General features: G+C 31.7%; 1 protein-coding gene across 4 annotated transcripts in view; it reads right to left on the bottom strand.

Annotated features, from left to right (window-relative positions):
- Nucleotides 1-23,058, bottom strand: part of LOC145322035 (uncharacterized) — a 76,879-nt gene that overhangs the window by 8,109 nt on the left and 45,712 nt on the right. For all 4 annotated transcript variants that reach the window (XM_080163783.1, XM_080163782.1, XM_080163785.1 and 1 more), the window contains 5 exons: nt 14,106-14,163; nt 12,038-12,067; nt 11,682-11,749; nt 8,021-8,072; nt 4,016-4,116 (listed from right to left, as the gene is read on the bottom strand). In XM_080163783.1, coding sequence (XP_080019909.1) covers nt 4,016-4,116; nt 8,021-8,072; nt 11,682-11,749; nt 12,038-12,067; nt 14,106-14,163 — 309 coding nt within the window. The remainder of the gene's footprint in view (nt 1-4,015; nt 4,117-8,020; nt 8,073-11,681; nt 11,750-12,037; nt 12,068-14,105; nt 14,164-23,058) is intronic.

Here is a 23,058-nt window from a genome sequence, read left to right as displayed (position 1 = left end):
TAGTCATAGGAATCTGTGTCTGAAATATTAGTTCAAAAGGTAAAATAATATAATTTACATTAAACCTATAATAAATAATAAATTATCTCCATTGCAGTCAAAATGGCAGACGTACGAACGTATGTTTAGATAAATTCCTAATTACAGAAAAGCTTCTCTGTTAATAAATGTGTCCTTTCTCAGATTAACATCTAGTTTGCAATCAGGATTTAAAAACAGGCACAAATGGCGTACACTTCCAAAAGGGTTTACCCCCCTCATACTTTGAAACCCATTATTGTACCTCTCTCAAAAATTTTAAAAATACATTAGATTTCCCCCCTCATGCAGGTACAACGGCATAGACGTCCAAGGGTTGAGGCAAAGGGGTGTTTATCCCCCCCCCTAAAACTTTGAAGCTCTCTAAATTTTTTAAAAAATGCATTAGATTACCAACACCCTCAAACTTTTGAAACCCTTCATGTTACCAAAGTTTTAATAGTTATTTCTCGCATCGTATTATAAACGGCTATCCGCGGATATAGAATGTACAATTATACGATTAAAACTATTTTTTTTAGCCCCGAGGGGCCGAAGGCACCGGCTAAAAAAACTGGTTTTAATCTTATGATTGTACATTTTTTTATCCGTAGAAAGATGGATATAATGCTATGCTAGACATAGTTTTTTGTATGGATGAGAACCGGTTCCTATCCACCGGATTCGAATGAATACAAGAAATGTACATTATATTTTTTTACTTTTCCAATATTAATTTCTTCATGGTCTGGCTTTGAATCTTAAAATTCCTATTGAAGAGAAGGGGGGGGGGTGGATTTTTGTTAAATGTGGTTCAGACGGCTTTAAATAAAAAATCAAACATATTTAGCTTACAATACTAGCTTAAATTCAGGACAGAAAAGCAAAAACTAATATTTCATTGAAAATGTAATGATAGTTGCAAATCATGTTGATAAGATCTGGGTTTTACTACAATCAAATCAGGATACCGACTTAAATATGCTCACAATTAATAATTTCCGTTATTTGTACAGTATGTTTTGAACTTGAAGTTCACTAAAAGTTTGATCTATTATTTGAAAAGGGATACCCCAGCCCCCTGTATTATATTTTGTTTATTGTCCTAGAGTCTTTAGGTCTGCGGAGCCCTATCACATAATTATTTTAGTCTCCTTATTATAAAAACATTTCTCAATAATGCTGCACAAATCTGGAAAAATATCATAACCAATCCGACATATAATTGCAACAATTCATGCATTATAACAAAAATCTATGGTTAGGTTTAGTAATTGTTGAAAGAGCCCCGCCGAGTAATACTGATTAGGGAAAGGTACTTGCAGAATTAAAGCCCCTCGCAGAAGTATAGAAATAAAAAAGGGACGGGGATGATGAAAAATTATGCTGTACAAATCTGTGAAATAATCCCTTTAGAACCGACCTACCACATGTATTAGCAGCAATTTTCAAATAGTACAATAATGCTATACATGTCTATGAAATAATCCATATAGGACCGACCTAGCACATGTATTAGCAACAATTTTCTAATAGAATAATAATATTATACAAATTTATGAAATAACCCCTATAGGACTGACCTACCACATGTATTAGCAACAATTTTCTAATACTACAATAATACTGTACAAACTTAGGAAATGATCCTAATCAGACCGAACTACCACATCTATTATCAACAATTTTCTAATAGTACAATAATACTGTACAAATCTATGAATAACCCCTATAGGACTGACCTACCACATGTTTTAGCAACAATTTTCGCATGTTGTTAATATGATTCCATTATAGATAAGGTCTACAGTATACACAGTATGTATGCTATACCCGCCCTAAATTAATCAATGTTTTGGAGACGGAGCCTATTTTTTTGTTTAGGAAAAAAATATATAAAATTATGCATGAACTATATGGCTGTTCATTAAAAAAATATTTTGTAAGGGTATATTTGATTCAAAACCACCTTTTATTAATTTTTAAAAAATGATAACAATACATGACTTTCCATTTTTTGGTTTTCATTCAGTTGCAGTTGTTAACATGCAAATTGTAAAGTTGCAATTTTATCATTGTAGCCGCCAGTATTGACGCGTGTTTTTCGAAGGAGCCGCCTGAAAAAAAACCAGCGGCTCCACAATGCTGGGAGAAAAGATGCATTGCAATTATTAGCATGCTATTCATCATATTGTAATTAACTAATTAGCAACGATAATAGATAAAACAAGGATGACAACATCTATATGTAGCGAAGCACAAAAAAATCAGTGCATGGACAAACGGAAAAAGATTGTTACAGCAGATGTCCCATGGTCATAAAAAAAAGAAAGATAATATGTGATTATCAAGCTATACTCAAACACAAAACCTTTCAATTAACATTTACGACTTTTTATGGCAAGACCTCCAGATCAACAGACCGAACGCCAGATGCTCTTTAGTAATTAAAAAATCATGAGTTTAGCTTACATATCAGTTAAGAAAATCACATTTCTACCATAGAGCTAGTGATTGACACAAAATGATTTAGAAGTTTAAATATAAATTTTAAAACATTGCTATGGCTCATTAATAACACGGTTGACATAATCCATATTTAAAAGTATTAGGATTTCTGCCTGTCTATGTAACAGCTGGACACATGTGGTTTTCTTTTACAGTGTAGGTTTTTATTAGTTTTATAAGGGAAGTTTTATCATAACAAGAGAAAAGAAAAAAATGACCCTCTAAAAATTTTTACTATTTTTCATCTTTAAGTATCCCTAGAGGCCTCTAGGGGTGTAGCCACTTGTAAAGGATAAAGCATATTGATAACAATTCCATAAAAAATTCCAAACACGGTCAATTAATTGCCAACAATAAGTGCACTTATAGAACTACAGTAAGGGAGGGGACATGGACTCTAAATTATAATGGCATCGAAATTTTTTTTATGTCAGTTCTCTTATTTGTTGCCTTCAAAACTTTTAAAGAATCTTAATTGGTAGGCTTAAACAATGCAGTTGCAAAACTTTTCAACCAACCATTTTAATCAAATTAAGCAGTAAGTTTGTTTATTATCACTGAACATGTACATCAATTAATCATCCATTGTCTAATCCCTTCAAATTCCTGTTATCAAAAGCAAAGCTTTCCTATAATTAGGATCGGTCCGTCCGTCCAGAAAGGATAGCTTTTTTTCGTTAATTTAGGCATGTTAGAATTGTCCTGTATCAAGCAGTTTTTCAACAAATTTACTTACAATTTTGCTTCGACTCTTATTCAGTTCTGACACTATACATGTGTTAATGTCCGTTTGTCCTACCATTTCAGAGCTTCGCTTTCATGGATATTGTCTTCCTTGGTTTTTATGAAAAATAAATGGTTATGACATTCTATACCAGACAACCATTTAATTAAGGATGCAATTCTGGCCAATCTAAAATCAAAAGGAAGTCTAAACAACATTATCAAAAGATTAATTTTGATGCCAAATGTATATATGCACGTATTGTATATCTTGCAATACTAGTATGTTGCATATAACATTTTTATTCTTTATTTATGGAAACAATGACAATTAGAAAGAATTTTGATAAGCATTATAAACTTTTTCTTATATTTCACTTTTATAGTGCTTAAATACAGAAAAACTTAGTTTGTTATACCCGCCTCTAATACCCATATATTGCTAAAATGGCATACTAACAAACTGACCCGCGAGACTTGTATAGAGTAGGTGCGCTCCCATGAAAATCAAGGATCTTAAGGAATTAGACCATCTTTTATAAATTGATGTACATCCCCAATGATGATACATAAAAGTACCCATTCTCTTGATTGCAATAAGTAGTTGAAAAGTTTAAAATTATCTCAATGAATCAACCAATCAATTTTTAATAAAAGTCCCTCAAAGTTGTTAAGCCAACGATTAAGAAAACTTTCTTATAAAACTTTAGGGACTAGTGTAATAAACAGTTCAATGTCCCCTCCCTCCCTGCATGTAAATACTTACATAACCCAGGCCAATTGCAGTGCTTGTGGCCGCTGACTGCGGAGAGAAGGCAAAATCTTGCAGTGCACCCAGATCCAAGGCCCCGGGGTTCGTTCCACGAGCTAAAAAGAAATAAATTATCAAACAAGAATGAATTAATGCATAGAGTTAAGTAGGACTATCACAGACATTGAAAGTACTAAAAAGGCAGATCATAAAAAATAAGACCTAAAGATAAATTATTAAGAAAAATAATTCAGTTATTATTCTATGTCAAACCAATTATTATAGGGATATCTAAACAAAAATGTATTGCAATAAAACCAATTAAAATTTAATATCTCATTAATAAAGTAAATGTTTAACAAGAAATATGTATAACTAACTAGGAAGATCTAACGTCTAGGGTTCGTTCCACGAGCTAAAAAGATATAAATCATCAAACAAGAAAGAATTTATACATAGAATGTATAGCAGTATTTTATAATTAATGCTTTAAGGGAAACTATTAAGCTTTTTGCTAATAATATGAAAGATAAATGAACACATTTTTGCGCAATAATCAATTTGATACTCCAATAATAAAGTCATTGGTAGACAAGGACAAATGTATACATAGGAAGCAAAATTAGCATTAAACCAAGATCTAAGGCAACGGGGTTCGTTCCACGAGCTAAAAAGAAATAAATTATCAAACAAGAAAGAATAGCAATCAAAGTATGAGGTAATTAGGGCTCAACAAATATCTTAAAAACAAGAACAAAGAAATACAAAGTACCACAGTTTGTTGCATTTTAATAGGAAAAAAATAATGATATAATGACAAAATAACTAAAAAAAACACATACAATATCATAGGACATCTAAATCAAATATTCCAATTCTTAAAATCGAAGCAAAACAGAATAAATTTTTCCAGTAGTTTAGTCTTTCTATTTTAACAAATAAAACTAGTTGAAAATTACAGAAACTAAAAACATTGAAATGTTGGGCTATTTCCCTAATTTGAAATAAACTGGGTGCAAAATTATTTTTAAAAAATAGAAGTTTCATGTTTCTAAAGTCTAATTTTGGCTAATTCATTTAGGTCGAAATGCATTTATGTTTGGTATAATAAAAGGATGTGGTTAGACAACTTTCTGTAATAAGAACAAGAATGCATACATCCAAAATTTGAAAAGCATCAAATACATCATATGAAATTATCAAAACAATTTACAATTAAGCGTATTTGTCCTAAAAACTGCCCATAATCTATCCAGAATAAATCAATTTGATTTCACTAATTTTACTCCCCTCCCCAAACTTTGACAAAAAATTGACGTAATACGATAAAATTACCAATGAGAGGCCAGTATAAATTTTACCATTGGTCAATTACAGTGTATACTGGTCTTTCATTGGACAACTTTATTGGTGCCACTTTACGCTGTCTCCACTTTAATTATTAATTGCAGTCTGTATGTTATTTCTACATTTATGTTCCATTTACAAAATCTATTTCACAAAATATAGTCAATCTAAAATAAGCATCAAAAGCACATATTTTTCTAATGGTTCTTATTCTTATTCGATAAGAATGGATATATTATACGTGGATATTGTGGCAGGGGAAATTTGTCGTTAATTTAATTTCCTACTTTAGTCCTCTTATATTTTTTCAGTTCTTTCCTCCAGTAGTAGGGGAATTGATTGGATAAAAGGGGTGTATTGGGGTTATCGTTAACTTAGTCAGCTGGAAGGACCATTTTATTAGAGTTAAAAAGAATGTGGTGCTACATCCAAGTAAATATATTTCGATTTCTATTTGAAGAAAGTTATGAAAGTTATTCTTTAAAAAATCTACAAACGCCAACGGACATATACCCGCAAACAAAAGAACAAATATTACATACAGAGTTATAGAAACGAAGTTTTATATACTATAGAACACATACACAACAATGAGTTGGTTAAAAATGTTAGTTTTATGAGTTTAACAAGTTTTGACGTGTTGAAAGAAATTTAGTTTTAAAATTATAGTTTCTAAACTGCATACGGATACAAAATTTATGGTAACAATAATGTATATAGAATACGTGGATAAATCAACAGGGGGGGGGGGGGGAGTTGTTGCCAATTTAGGTTGCTACACAATGGCCCTCGTTTATTGGTCAGTTCGTTTATCGTTTATTATCCAGTAGGAGGGAAGGTGTGGTAGAAGGAGTAGCAACACTTTATCAGAATACTAGCGGCTACGCCCCTAGAGGCCTCTAGTAGCACTTTAAATGTTTTTTTGTTCAAATCTCTACGATACCTATCTATGTTACATGCAAGTCTCTACGATAACTATATATATTATTGCGTTGAAATCTCTCTGCGTAAATTTTTTTTTTGTGATTATTCTTGGGAGGGTGTTGGTAACCTTCCCCAAAATAGTTATGAACCTTCCCGGGACCTATGAGAAGCTACCCTGATAAGGAGAACCCGATCGATTTAGCGGTTACCTAGATCCTTTGGTACAAACACACCATAAGGAAAAAGGATAAGAGGATGAATAAACACCCCCTTTTCATGGTAAAATACTACTTCCCCATCCCTAAATATTTAAAGAAAATTTAGCAGACGAAAATCAAAAGCCGCCCAGGGCTTTTTGTATGTCAATCATAAATAATAATGTGAATAAAAAGAAAAGCGATATTTAACAAACAGCTATGGGCAGTCAGAATCAGCTGAATGTTTATTATGAAAAAAATTTCCCTCTTTTTAGAAATGGAAGGATTCATCTTTCATGCACAAATTTTTTTAAATAAAAATAAATTCTGTGTAATTTTTAATTAAAACATTAAAACACGACAATATCTAATCATATGATTGAGGAAAAAATAAAAAATAAAAAAAAATTTTATTTTAGATGTTGTTATTTTAGTATTTTTTATATTTAATAACAAAATTTTCTTTTTATTTTTAATTTAAATATTATATTCTAATTATTGATATTAATTTTGTAATCCTCCCATTTGAAAATTGGCGGAATAGCAATAAAATTTTGCGCGGCAACAGCGCTGATTAGGCCTCTAGGTCCACTGCCTATTTTCGTCTTCTAGTTGCTTCGATTCCTCTCTTTTATTTTTTTCTCTATGAAACACACAGAGAAACAGACATCCTGTTACTTTAGTATAAGGATATGAAAATCTGGTGCAACATCCAAGTAATAATGAATCCATTGTAAAAAACATGCATATTTACATTTCAGTTTTAACTACCTTGTTGCAAGTGAAGCTTTTCTATAATCAGGACCTGTACATCAATGCAACTACGTCCATAATATTTTGCATGGTGAATTTGATAGGCCCAAAATATAATTATCTGATCGTTATAACACCACATATTGTTGGGTTTAAAAGTTTTGTTTAGCAATCTTTATGATCTTCGCTTTTATGTTTGTTTCCATCCTTGCATTTCATAGAAATACAAGTTTTATTTTCTTCTAAAAATGATATTAGTCTAATCAGTCTGGCTGTTTTTGAGATCTTATTAGGTACACAACAGAATATTTTCATACAAGATTACAAGAGATAAGACAATAGATAAAAAATTGATTTACATCCCCAATGATGTTAAAAAAGTTTACTCTATCTGTACATTAAAATTATTGGTCGAATAGTAAACCAACGAATAAAAATTTAAAGAAAGTTCCCAAATTGTGCCAAAGTATGAGAGAGCCTGTTAACATTTACAGTCCAATGTCACCTCCTTTCCTGATAACTACAAATGTTTATCAAAAAACATCGCTCGATACTCTAACTTTATTCAACTTTGTATCAATGCCTGAAAGCAATTTTTGATCATCAGAAATGAAAGTTCTTTTATGACGCAGGAGTATGAAAAAAATCCACATGGTTACCAAAAAGGAAAACAATTTTCCAGTATGGCTTCAAAACCGATTAATGTCCGCTGGATTAGAACTGGTTTAATAAGATATTTATTGTGTCGTGTCCATGGAAAAGCTGTCTATAATACATTTCGATAAATAAATATTGTTACCTGTATTCCAGAGAACTGTGGTAACTATCCAACCGACTGTTTGGGTTATGAACTGAAAAAAAATATTATGATAATAAGATTTTCTTTTCTTGTAAAAGTAACAGAATGTTTTACAATGTAGAATCTATTTAGGGGGTGGTTACTAGATCTTTTCATGAAAATACCCTTTTTCGAATTTCAATCTTCTGCTAACCTAAAAAGTTACTTTAGGGGCCTAGAAATATATGTACAAAATTTCAGCTCTCTATCTCTACTGTCGACCTAGCGCCAGGCATGTAAAATATCAACAGATAACGGTAGCACGGCGGTTTTAACAATATCTCAGTAATGTGCAGGTTTTCAGCTCTTCTGCATATTTCAATTTAAACACATAAGGCCAAAGATATTATATCCATAAAATCTTTAGTCAAAGTCTACTCTAGACCTAGCGCCAGTCAGTTTTCTAAAATCATGCATTTTATACCTGTGAAAATGAAATCGCCAGCGCTAGGTGTAGAGTAGACTTTGACAAAAGATTTTTGGGATATCATATCTTAGGCCTTATGTGTTTAAGTTGAAATATGCAGAACACCTAAATTCACCTTCCAAGCCATTCTCTAAGCATTTTAATTTTTTTTTTGAAATAACGGGCTTTCAAAACTGCCTTTTGAAAAGGCCTAAAAAATATCTTTTTTTGTCCCTTTTTTCACTGTATATAGTTACAACTTATTAAGATATTATTTTCAGGTAAAAAAAAATTGGCGCTTCCAGCACCAAAACCAGCAAAAACAGGCAGTTAAACTTCTGAACCCCTACTTAACCCCCTGACAGACCCCCCCTCTATCTCGGCTCCTGTTACAGATAGAGACGTAAAACTTTTTTCTGGTTGTTCATGTGTATTTTTAGAGAATTACTTTTTCTAGTCATAGCGGTCAGACCGCTCCTTATCCGCTTTTTAGCGGCCAGCTGCTAAATATTAAAACAACTGTAGAGCGGCCAATTCTAAAGCTAAGAAAACCAAATTTTATGACAAACTATTATTTTTATAATAAAAAAATACCTTTTCTGACCATCGCCGAAAAACAACAAATAACAGAAACCGCCAATTTAAAACGGCGGTTGGCAGCGCAAAATAATATTTTTATCTGTTTATAGTTACAACTTATTAAGATATTATTCTCAGTTAAAAAAAAATTGCCGCTTCCAGCACCCAAACTGGCAAAAACAGGCAGTTAAACTTCTGTATCCCTACTTAACCCCATAACAGACCCCCCCTCTATCTCGGCTCCTGTTACAGATAGAGACGTAAAACTTTTTTCTGTTGGTTCATGTGTATTTACTTTTTTACTTATAGACTTAAAATTGTAAAATTAAGCTTATCTTACATGCCTACATCAAATATAAAATTTTTTTAAAAATCAGCTGTTGTTTCCAGCTGACCGCAGCCAGTGGCGGCAGTCCATGTAAGCTTCAAATCAATTAAATTTTTTGATAAATATATACTTTATAAAATTTACATATTAATAAACATTTCAAGAAATAAGAAAATTACAGTCATTTAAGTTTTTATGTTTAAAAAGGACCTAAAAACAACGGATGTTTGATAAAGGGGATAAAGAAATATAATACTTAATATGACTAATGATCGGATAATTCCTTATTAAATAGGAAGCCTTACATAATTTTAACCCGCTTGGTATAATATTAGTTAAGATAATTGGAAGAGACATTTAATGTTACATCCCCTCCTCCCAAACTGTTAAAAGACTGACTTATATCAAGAATATCGTGGCTTCTATTACAGCTAGAGACCTTGAATTTTTTTTGTTAATTCTTGAGTAATAATACCATGTAGTTTTCATTTCATGTTTCATCAAAAAAATGTACACATTTTTTCACTTTTTTGGTCATTTCAAAAGAACACCAATTCTTCCTCCATCCTAAAACCCAAACAAAGCAGGATATCATAAAGATTAACACATTTCCCATCTCAGGAATAACTCCACCCATTTTTTTAACAGATTTCAAAATCCAAATCTCCACCCATGGACAACCAAGGACAAAGATAAATTCACAACCTTTTCATAACCCCCCCCCCCCCCACTCCTCCCACTTTTTTGTCTCCTCCCAGTTTTTTTCTGTCTCCGCCTTCAACCAAACTCACCTATCTAAAACTCCGCCTATTTCCTAACCATCCAAAAAAATTCCTTTAATAAAAACTATGCCCATTGTTCTATATAAATGTATGTTTAATATCTTTGATCATATTTGCTGTTATCTAATGTCTCATACCTATATTTTTTTAGACAAAATGAATTGAAAATGATTGCTAAAATCGAAATATATCTTCATGTCTTAGAATAGTGTATTTTTTTAAAAATAGGTTGAAAAACATACTAACTTTAAAATAATAATAAACTTCCGTGAATAGTAAGGCCATGACCGTTTGGCCACTCCTTGACCGATTTTTAACTGATTTTTTATTTCCTACCTGTAGTTTTGCCGTTTTTAAGCTGCCAGTAGCGGAATTCTAAAACAGCTCTAGACCAGCCAATTTTTGTATGTAGTCTTTATTGTGATCATAAACAGATAAAACTAGCGCCGCCAACCGCTGTTTTACCGCCGAAATTGGTGGTTTCCATTATTTGTCGTTTTTTGGCAATGGTCAGAAAAAGCATTTTTTTTGTTATGAAAAATAATTGCTCGTCATAAAATTTGGTTTTCCTTGCTTTAAAATTGGCCGCTCTACAGCTTTTTTAATATTTAGCGGCTGGCTGCTAAAAAGCGGATAAGGAGCAGTCTGACCACTATATGACTAGAAAAAGTAATTTTCTCTAAAAATGCTTCGCTACTTAATAGTGTTCTCTTGTCAAAATGTCATTGTTGTATTAAATGTAAGAAGACAAACAGCCAGCAAAACTATCTTCAAATGTCTCATCCTTTTTACCCTTTATGAATTTCTTATCTTTTAATTAAATAAAATTTAATAGTTATTTCTCAAATCGTATTATAAACAGCTTTCCACGGATATATTATTATATTTATTAGCCCCGAGGTGCCGAAGGCACGGGCTAAAAAACTGGTTTTAATCTTATGAGTGTACATTTTTATATTCGTAGAAAATTGTATATAATACAATTCTAGACATAGTTTTTCGTATGGATGAGAACCGGTTCTAATCCACCGGATTAGAATCAGTTTCGAATTAATACGAGAAAAAGTTTTTTAGTCACCAATGGAGCTTTAATTCTTCGAAACCAATCCTAATAAATGATAATCACAACAAACATAATCGACTAAACAAGAACAATATCATCTAATAGTAAAGAAACTTCTTACAAATAAGGAAACGAAAGTCGAGATCTCAAATAGAATGTAATTTGCAAACAGATCTATAGTATAGATTTATAAAACTACCTCCCTCCCTTATTCAATGACCTTTTTTGTCTGCTAACAAATTGTTTTCTGCTACTTGGCTGTGTAAATATCCCCGACACCATAGGTTGATTTTCAATGACCCAATCGAGTTTCGTATATATTAAAGAAAATGAACAAAAAAGGGCAGACATATAAATAAAATATTTCAAAGTGAATGTACAAAATGGAAAACACTTTTTCATTACAGACCAACAAACAAATACATTAGAATAACTTGTAGAGTAGTTTGGCTAAAAAAAGGTACCTGGAGAATGACGGTGAAGTACATCTGAACTATTGTAGAATCAGAAGTTAAGAAGCTGTACAGTGTATCTAAAAACAAAATTAATTTATTTAGGTTAGAATTACAAAAAATATTTTTTTAATATGAAAAATCTCTTTTAGGAGTTTAAATATAAGGATAAGAAGCTGTTTGAATCCTTGAAAAATATTACTGAGAGCTTAAACTCATAGAACAGATCAAGGCATTCAACAGAATTAAAAGTTCAAAAGATGTCGCAAACCCCGTAAGTTCTCTTACATCTCATTTGAATATTTGATCGAAATAACAGACTGACGAATAAAATAAGTTTTAAGTTGTACAGTGGCAATAATGCTTACCTAAGTTAACCACTCCGAGAAGACGAGACTACGAAACAGAAATTACTTTTAACTTGATTCTTTTTAATTATACTAAATGCTGCGCTCCCAGCATATAAAGGCTTTTTATGAAAACTGATAAGAAGGGGGCACATAGAGCCTAAAACCATCCCGAGACATATGTGAAAGTTACATAAAAAGGAAAATTTAATCAATTCAATAAATAAATCTTAAGCATATGACAAAAAGTCGACTTTTAGGATATATTGCGAAGTTTCTCTACACATGTTTTTGTATGTCTGTAGTGTTTTTCTGTATTAATATCTAATAAAGTCATTTAATGGTTACTTAAAGGGAGTGTGAACGTAAAAATTTCTCGTCTGATTATCAAATCTTAAAATTTTCTACGCACATTTCACTACACTGATCAACCAAAAACGTCATATTAACAAAAATATCCAGAAATAATGGCTTGATTTTATGGTATTTTGGGAGGGAAAAAGGAAAAAACAGGGAAAATCTGAAGCACAGTCCCTTTAAATTGAAAATATTTAAATCCCTTTGTGGCTGAGGGGAAAGTCATAATTACCTCTTAAAGAACGGAACCCAAAACCAAGAAACAATTCCTTTTTCCATATTTTAGACCGATCAATTCTGATTTAAAAATAACAACACAAAAATTAATATATATTTTAAAATATAGAATAGGGTTCAAAGTATATGGTCTTTAATTCAGGAAGGAAAGGGAAAGTAAACATAGTACCCAAAGTTTTATAAACATTGCATGGCTTAACTCTTTCTGATCTTGATTGGTTGGATCAAACTTCCAGTGTTCAAAATTTACAACCAATAATTTATGATCATTTATCATTCATTGTCTTATCCCTAAAGATCCCTGGTTAAATTGCAAGCTTATATAGTTGTTTACTAAAGCCTCAATGTATTGTATTTCTCACTTTAAGAGGTTTTAAGGTCTATGTAATTTTTAAATATCACAGTTCAGTAGAAGGCCATAAGGGGCATATATCGTATGGTTGCACTAAAATATCATTCAAATCTAGAAGTAGACAAATTGTAGTTGTAAGAAAATAAATAGTTTAACTAGATCCATTAGTTTTTATCAGGTTTTTAGTGAGGTGGTCTCAGGACTGCATTCTAGAGTCAGGGATCTTAAGAGATAAGACAATAGACAATAAATCCCTGATGAACACATCCCAATGATGATTTCAAAATAGCCTCTTCTGTAAACTAAAATTATTGGTTAAAAAGTTTGGACACTGTTTGTTTGAACCAACCAAGATTCCATAAATATATAGAGAAAGTGTATATAAAATAAATAGAAAAAATAATTTCCAGTCCATTGTTCAATCCCTCCCTATTTCAAGTATTTGCTACTAATGGTTATATGTACTCTACTTTTTATTTGGAAAGTTGACAAAAAAAAGTTTGGCATGGGCATGTCTATTCAATTTTGAAAAAAAATACACATTACATGTTTTTCAGGAAAGATTTATCTCTAATTTTCTAAATGTACTTGACTTAATATTTTTGGTCTCATTAAATGGCTATACACTTGGTGTATTTAGAAAATTAGTACTCTATAATTAGCTCTTTAATTTAATGTTAGCTTCTCTGATTACCAAAACCCAAAGATCACCCGTTTCAGAGATATTTCGCAGTAGACAAAACTTCTTGAAAAAGAAATAGTAATTGAACAGTTTAGATAATTTTTGTTTCATATAAAAACTCCTTCTTTATATTGTTTGATATCAATTCACCACTGGCATTTGGTAGCTTTTTCTACAGAAGTGAGAAGGTATGAATATAGCCTTAAACCGTTAAACATATGTAAAAATATCAAATAATATTGTAAGTTCCCAACTATAACACATTATAAGAGGTCTAAAAATCTTTATCAATAGGAAGTAGGTCTGTGTGTCTTTAGATCTATGTAATATATATTTATTGAATAGAATTATAGACAGTTGTCCTTGGGTAAGAGAAGATTAAGCCAATATTTTTTGAAGACAAATTTTATCGTTTGTATATTATTTGTATAAAAATGTAAAATTTATTAAAAGTAATTCCTGTGCACTTCTGTCTATACTGTTATCTTCAGCAGTAATCATCCTTGGACCCGGCTCATCCTAGTAAATATTCAATTAATAAAAAACATTTAAACTAAAATGCAAAAAATATGAACAACTTTACTTAATTTAGCAGATGTCCATGACTCTGTATGACATAAGAGGAGCAATATATCCTTATCTGTCCAAAACAAAAAGTAACAACAAATAGACAACTTACCCTTAGATCATACGACCTTTTTTAGTAAATCATAACTCGTAAAAAATACTAAAATACTTTTATGGCCCTTTATTTTCATAAGTAGCACAGCATTAAAAAGCTTGAAATGTTAAAAAAGAATATTTTTTTAAACTTTTTTAAGCATTTTATTTCGTTTAATAATACATTTAATAAACTTGTTATTAATAAGAGATTGTAAGCGTGTTATTGGTGCGCTACTTAAAGGGCCTACTTGTCCTTGTGTTATACTTATACTAATAGCTATGAAATACGTGGATATATTAACAAGGGAAAATTTGTCGTCAATTTATTGTGGCGTATTTATTGGTCAGTTCTATCATCCAGTAGGAGGGGGTAAAGGGGGTTAAATAGGGGTATCGTTATTTAGCTAGCCTTGAGTATCACTTTAGTAGAGTTCATGAAAATATGGTGCAAAATCCAAGTAATTATATATCGATTGTTACACTTGAACTAAAAGTATATGGTGTCCGTATTATCGCAAATAAATTCCTTACATTCCCAGCTAAAGCAACTATTGATAAAGCAACACGAATTCGAGATTTGTCATTATAAAACTTTAATGGCATACATTAGACTGATTACTGAATTTTTGCAGCTATTTATACGGGGAAGAAATCATCTGTGAGTAGCGAAGATAAGGATTAATTAGTCATTAATTAAAACTAGCTACTACGCCATTCCGTCAAGGGCTCTGTATTCGAAAGGGCTAGAAAAAATAGCATAAAACCATCTTAATTCTTAAATTTGAAAATAAATTAGCTTTAACAGGACCTTTGATAAGCTTTTCTGAATTAGTGAACCGAATCAGTTCAGTAGTTATTGAGATATTAAGCAGAATAACAAATAAATTTCTTAATTGGACAGGGTTAAATCTTTTCCCATAAAATCAAGTGTAAAATGAAATAACAGATAGGGCCTTATTGGTAAGGGAAGTGTCATTATAAAATTTCCCAATGCTTGAAAATGCCTATAAAGAGGGTACAGATTAGTCTGTCTCTCGAATTTGTCCAATAATATAACAGACCTTAATCAAGAAGCAACGGAAAGCCGAACAGACAATCTGAACGAATTATAGAGTAGTAGTTTTAGTACTTATTAGTAGTCTAAATATACAAGAACAGAAAAAGTTGAATAACAAGGTGGTTAACATTTTTAAGTACATTTTAAATTGAATATTTAGTCTAAAATTTATATTAACAAGGATGACAACATCCATAATTAGCGAAACCACAGAAATAAAGGAATGGACAAACAGACAAAGTAAGTTATAGAGCAGATGTTCAGTTCTCATAACAAGGAAAAAAGAGAGAAAATATGCAAAAACTAAAAGAAAATCACGAAACCTTAGAATGATTACGTTTACATCTGTTGAAGAATGGCCGACAAACAAACGGACAAAACAATTTATATATCAGATACGCTTATGTCATAGGAGTCCTGACCAAAAAATTCAGTTGTTTATATCTGATAACAGCCGTGAAAATAACATTTCCCCCATAATTCTGACGGACAGACAGCCGAAGTGAATTATAGCAACGCGATCAAAAATTAGTAGAAAATAGAATTGAAACGACATATTTTATCCCCTAACTAATAATGCTTAAAAATAATATAATTATTTTACCTCTGGATGTGTATAAAGAATATAAAATTAGCACAAAATATGCGTGGGAATTGGATGCAGAATACACGTGGATATTATGACAGGGGGAAAATTGTCATCAATTTAGCTTGCTAACATGGAACTAGTTTATTGGACATTTCGTTCATCCAGTAGGAGAGGATGGGTTGGGGTAAGGGGAGTGGAAGTTGGTAATCGTCTTTTTAGCCCGCTGCTTGTTTCACTTTATAAGAAAACATGAAAATCTGGTGTAGGATCCAAATAATAATATATCCTTTGCGTGGGTATCATATTAACAAAAGAAAATATAAAGCGGTTAGAAGGACTTGAGCTTCCCAATTATGGCTAATCATATTCACGTGAAAACTACATACGTATCAAGTATTTAGGTTATTATATATTACACGGGTTATAAAACAAGGATGATAAAATCTAAGTAGGGAAGCACAGAATAGTTATTTCTCGCATAGTTTTATAGACAGCTTTCCAAAGATATAGAATGTACAATTATAAGATTAAAACCATTTTTTTTAGCCCCGAGGGGCCGAAGGCACCGGCTAAAAAACTGGTTTTAATCCTGGGATTGTAAATTTTATATTCGTAGAAAGCTGGATATAATACGATGCTAGACATATTTTTTTCGTATGGATGAGAACCGGTTCTTATCCACCGGATTCGAATGAATGCGAGAAATGTTTCTAATCATATATATCTAGAAAACAACAAACAGAAAAGTAAAACAATACAAAGAGTAGGAGGTCATTTATCAGATTTAGGGGAATAGTTTTACATAAACAAACAGGTATGAATTTTTGAAAAACTAAATTTCTCTAATTGAACAAAAATATAAAATACATGAAATGCGAAAATTCAATAATAAAGCTGTATTTACCTTAATCTAGAAACAAAAACAAAAAATATCATTTATTTTGACAATAACAGTAGAATGGGCGAACAGACAGAAAAAGTCAGTTATAGATTAGTTTTCCTACCAATGAAAAATGACGACCAATATTAATACAATGCCTATTAAAAGCTGATTAGGAGATACTGCGAGAATAATACATCATACATAAATAATCATAAATCTTCATGAAAAGCTTTTTGTTACAGATAAACATGTCCTATTTATTAGAAGCAACACATATCAAAATAATAATCAACATACTGTTAATATTAAATCGATAAAAGGTGGGTGTAGTTGGACGTAGGTCAAATTAATAATTATGAAAGTTCAAATCCTCTTCATATTCTAAATAATTTAATTAGGTACATGTATTTTCTTTATTAGAAAATACAATATTTAGATATTTTAATTAGTAAATTGTGATACTAAAAAACGTGTAAAAATGTGATCTTAATATGCTTATTATGTTGAAAATATAAGATTTATATCTTTTTTAACCTCTCTGATCAACCTAAAAAATATTGTAATGGCTTAAATTTTCAATGTTGAAGAAATTGACGTGAATAGAATTTAACAGTGGTTGTCTTAAAAGTCAAGTCTTTTCCAAGATTTTATTGGAGACAATAATAGCATGATAGTTACGTAGACCTTATGTCAAATAAGGACGTCCAAGCTTTTTTTGGGGTGGGGGTAAATATTCTGGATAGGTGGATAATCTATATTTTTTTTATTCCAAAATTTTTAGATGTTACTTCATCAATCATAAATTCGTTTGATTATTGGTGGGGGCACCCCTTTTTTACGCCCCCCCCCTTTGGACGTTCCTAGATACAATTCCTTACGGATTGTCATTGTTTCTCAAAAAATGAAAAAGTTAGTTGAATTAAAATGTTTGATACTATTTAGTTTTTGTGTGCATTGATTTTGGTTATCTTTGCCATATCATTTAGTATAGTACTTTAGGTGGGTATACATGTACTTAACACACATGTGCCCTATAATTGTTGATTGTAGAATTAGATTGCGCACTAAAAGCTAAGACTTTCAAACAAGGAATAAAAAAAGAAGATGGCATTATTAGAATTATTTTAGTAATGCTAAGCTGTGTTTAGTGCCCTAGGAAAATGGGGGTGGATGTCACCACTTTTGGCCTACCTACTCTATTGAATTCATAGAAGAGGGAAAGAGAAAGGGAATGGAAAATAAACCCCATAGAAATTGCCAACGTCAATAGAATAGGTAGGACAAAATCAGTGACATCTATCCTCGTTTTGCCAGGGCACTATAGACAGCTAATTAAAGTGTAATGAGAATTGAATTTCATACAAACCTGGGATAAATAACAAAACAATTTAATTGAGTTTTCAAATGAAAACAAATTGTATATCGCATAATCTGAACATTTTGAACAAAATAACCTATTTGCTAAGCTAAGCTGATAATCTCACTTAATTGTTTTGCCAGGTACAATTGTTTCATTTTAGATTATCTGGGCTTATAGGGATATACAATTGATACAGCCGTTTTGGTCAGGGAGTAAGGGAGGGGACAATGGGCAATTAATTCAATATAAGAGTTATCAAAGAAAGGGCATGAAATCCAGTTTAATCCAATAAATTTGTAGGAAATTAAAAAAGGGATTGTTAATTGAATAATAGATTTCCATAGCGTCATGTAAAGTGAAATCACAACTTGTTTTTGATGAAATATATTGAGGTTTTATTGTGTGATTTTTATATTACAAGATTATTGGACCCGGCCAGCTGCTAGCAAGAATATGACTGCCCCTTTTTATTCTGTTTATTTCCCTTGCCCCTTGCCCCCACCTCCCTTCTCCTTTCTCCCTGTCTGCTACATTCCAAACTAACACAACGAGTAGTTATTACCCTTGCTCTCACTTCCCTTATCCCTTCTCCCCGTCTGCAATATTCAAAACATACACAACGAGTAGCGGCATTTCATGTGCAAGTCCCCAAACTCAGTCAGAAACTGCTAAATTCTTGCACATTCCCTTTAAGCCAGTCCCCAAAGTCTCCCAGCCAGAAACGTCGTAAGGAAAATCGTAAGGAGATATTTACTATATTATAGCAAAAATCGAATTTACGATTTTATAGGGATTAATTCAAATTTGTAGTAAAAATCGTGACTATCGTATGTATCTCGCATTTTATGTTTGTCAACACACACATACAAACAGACACACAACCAACGTTTTCAAAATCATTGTATGAGAAATATAGTTTATAAATTGACCACTAGGTATTCACATTACTTTGTATAGACAATTATAATCTTTCTGTTTTCAAACAAAATAAATCAAAAACTGGTATAACATATTATCAAAATGTGTTAATGGTCTTTTATTGAAAAAAAATTTTTTTTAATCATTTTCATTTTAAACCACAGCAAGTGTACAAAAATGTCTAAATGGCAATTAAAATAAGATAAATTTGGTAAAAAATTCTAAGTTCCTCACAATTATAATTATAATGGAAACATATTTAAAATCACCCTTATAATTTCAGAGGAAACACAGAGATATACCCTCTCTTTCTCTCTCTTTCTGTATGGAAAGTACAATTAGTTTATGTTATGAATATTATTGTTTTACGTAACCATTTCCTTACCTAAAAATACACGATGTTAAATAAATTTTTTAATGTACTTTTTATTTACGATTTTGGTACGATATCGCGCGCGATACTTACGATATCACTTACGAGTTTGTAGGTGTATCGCGCAGCTCTAAGTACCTTTTCGACCATTTATCGTAACATATCGTCAATGTGCATTGGACGACTATTTAGCAATATCGTAAGAACTCGTGCTCGATTGCTACACAATATCGTGCGCTATAGTAGCGCGATAGTGATGCTACTTTCTGGCTGGGCTGAGACTCCTAAAAATTGAATATTCGATCCATTGTCCCCTCCCTTACTCCCTGCGTTTTGGTATATTTTTCTAAGACGGACAGACAGACAAACAGACAAACACCACAGTACTTTATATAGTAGCTGTTCTGTTTTAATCCTACTTCTTTTACTTGTACAATTGTTTCACTTTAAAATGTCTAGGCTAATAGGGATATATATTCAGTTAAATAATTCCTGAGATATTTTCTTAAGCGGACATACAATTAGTACAGTCGTTTTTGATATATTTTAGTTCCTAGACGAACATACTGACAAACACCAGAGCTGGATCTTTAAATCGGTTAGGTGGTGCGCTGAACCGGTACCAGCACGCCAATGGTACTCAACTAGTGGCATTGCCACGCTAAATCGGGGTGAATCAAATTTAATAAATAAATATTTTTAAAAAAATTAGTTTAATATTTTATTGCAAAACTATCGTGAAAGCATTTTTATAGTTATTTTTAAAATAAATTATATATTGTTTTATATAAAACACCGTACTGACCCGCCTTAAGTTATAAAATTGTACTGGCACGTATGGTTATTGAGTGTCGCCAGCGATCTAGCAACACCGCACCGAAAATCTTTTTACAGATCCATGTATAATAGCAGTAGCTGTGGCGCACCATCAGCACACATCCAATTCACCACTGAATCGCCCCGATTCAGCGCACCATCAAAACGATTTAAAGATCCAGCTCAGAGCACTTTATATTGTAGCAGTTCTATTTTATTCCTACATTTTTTTACTTGTAAAATTGTTTCACTTTAGAATGTCTGGGCTAATAGGGATATACAATCAGTCATATATTAAGTTGATTTGACGGATAGACAGACAAACACCACAGCACTTTATATAGTAGGTATTCTGTTTTAATCCTACTTCATTACTTGTACAATTGTTTCCCTTTAGAATGAATAGGGATATACAATCAGTCATATAATAAGCTTCTTTGACGGACAGACAGACAAACAACACAGTACTTTATTGCACTTCATTTTTAATCGTTTCAATTTAGTTTGTCTAGGCTAATAGGGATATACAATCATTACAGCCGTTTTGGAGATATTTGGACAGATAGACAGACAAACACCAAACAAATACTTTAAAAGCTGGATTTATCGTGATAATCTTAATCCTTTTCCAAGCACAATTGTTTCAATTGAGATTTGCCGTCAGGACAATCGGGGACATTGTATTAAGATTAAAGGAGAATATTTAATTGGGTAGGTTAGTCAATAAATTGATCATACCGACAGACAGACACTAACACTCATAAAGTAGCCCCGCTACTAAAAATGTAATATACAAATATACTAAATATAGGCTAGAGGCATATATAATATTTATACCACAAAGGTAATAAAAGTAATCGAATAAGCCTGGCATTACCGACAGACAGACAGACAGACAACCACAAACACTTTAAGAGTAGCTTCCCCAGAAAAAATGTAATATACAAATATACTAAATATAGGCTAGAGGCATATACATTATTTATACCACAAAGGTAATAAAAGTAATCAAATAATCCTAGCTTTACCGACAGACAGAAATACAGACAACCACAAACACTTTTAGAGTAGCTTCCCAGCTAAACATGTAATATAAAAATATACTAAATATAGGCTAGAGGCATATATAATATTTTTACCACAAAGGTTTCTGATCCGTGAAATGGGTAAAAAGGCTTCTAGCCATAAAACGTTGATGTTGATCTAAATAGTGACAATACTTCCGTCCCACACTACACTATTGTTTTATGGATGAGAGGTCACTTCAGGGCACGATTTTGTACAGTATATATTTTGTACATAAGGGTTTTACTTGAGTTGTATGAATGTTTTCAAAATGTTTATTTAACAAAATGTACTATACCAATAGGTTCTTAACCCAAATATGATTAAACTTGACAAAGTGTTTTTAAACCCTTGTACTTTTATAAATTGCGTACATTTTCGGCCTATTGGGTGTTTATTGGGTATCGTTTTATGTATTGGTGCGCCCACATTACAACCATTGGTATAGGAACAAAGATTAATCAAATTGAACTATTATTAAAAGGAAAGTTTTTATGAATATAATCTAAAGAAAAATAATCTTTTACCACGCCGTTTTCAGAAACACAAATTGTGATAATAAAAGTTACATTTTCAGGAAAATTATTGATAGCATAAATTACAAGAACATGAATTTACATAAGTATATTATGTAACCAAGGATTTCCAAGGATTCTTAACCACCCCCCCCCCGAAAAAAAGTCCCCACCTTCCCCTAAAAAAAACATTGAACCATAATTTTATTATCTCCCCCCACAAGAAAAAAAAAGTATCTTGGCTTGGACCTCCTTGTATGCAACAATAATTAACAATCAAATATGCTTAACTCCTGTGCAATTCATATAAAATTAAAAATTGCTTTAGGGTCTGTTGTTATGTGTTAGTTGTTATGCTCTAATTAGACTAGTAAAAAATATCGGGTATAGTCCTTTTCGTGACATCGCACCTTAAGGGGCGATTCTTCATATTTTTCACAGTAGGTTTCCTCCTATTTCTAGCCCCTGTGGGGGGCTCTAACCCTGCAGGGCTAATTACCTAACCCTGTGGGCCAATCACCTAACCCAATATAACCTAACCTAACTTAAAATAACCTAGAAAAAGCCATTTTAAAAATACGACAAATCGCCCCTTAAGGTGCGATGTCACGAAAGGGACTATTCCCAAAATATCGAACATGGACATTGGGCAACCATTTTATTAAAGTCATATTCTCAATAGCAAGTTTTTGCAAGTCAAGTTACAACTTTTATCATATTGGTAAAAAATATCAGTGGGTTTTTCAGACACTATTCTATGCTAAGTTATAATTGCAAACAAAATAGTAAAAGCAAATTTTGGTATCTTGACAACATAGTTTAAAGTAAAGATTTAAAGGTACAATGTAAATGGCAATAAGTATGTAGATAACTTTGAAGGTCTTATAACAAACGGGATTTTAGGTGCTAATTGTTTAATATGTAATTGGCAATTTATGGGATTTGGGATTTAATCATTTCAAAAAAATCATCGTTCTCTTTGTCTCGGATTAAAAAAAAACATTGGAACTTTAAATCAAAAATTATGAAATATTCATAATAATTTTTTCATAAACTATCATACTGTCCCTTTAAGTTATTTTTAAGTTAATTTGTTATTTTTTTTTGTTTTTTTTTTATGGGCGGCAGTAATTATCACTTGCAGCACTTAATTCAATTTTCAGACAAAAAACTTG

This window comes from Acartia tonsa, chromosome 6, assembly GCF_053477335.1.
Source record: "Acartia tonsa isolate MP-2025a chromosome 6, ASM5347733v1, whole genome shotgun sequence".
Lineage (NCBI taxonomy): Eukaryota > Metazoa > Arthropoda > Copepoda > Calanoida > Acartiidae > Acartia > Acartia tonsa.
This window is presented reverse-complemented; position numbering and strand designations above follow the sequence as displayed.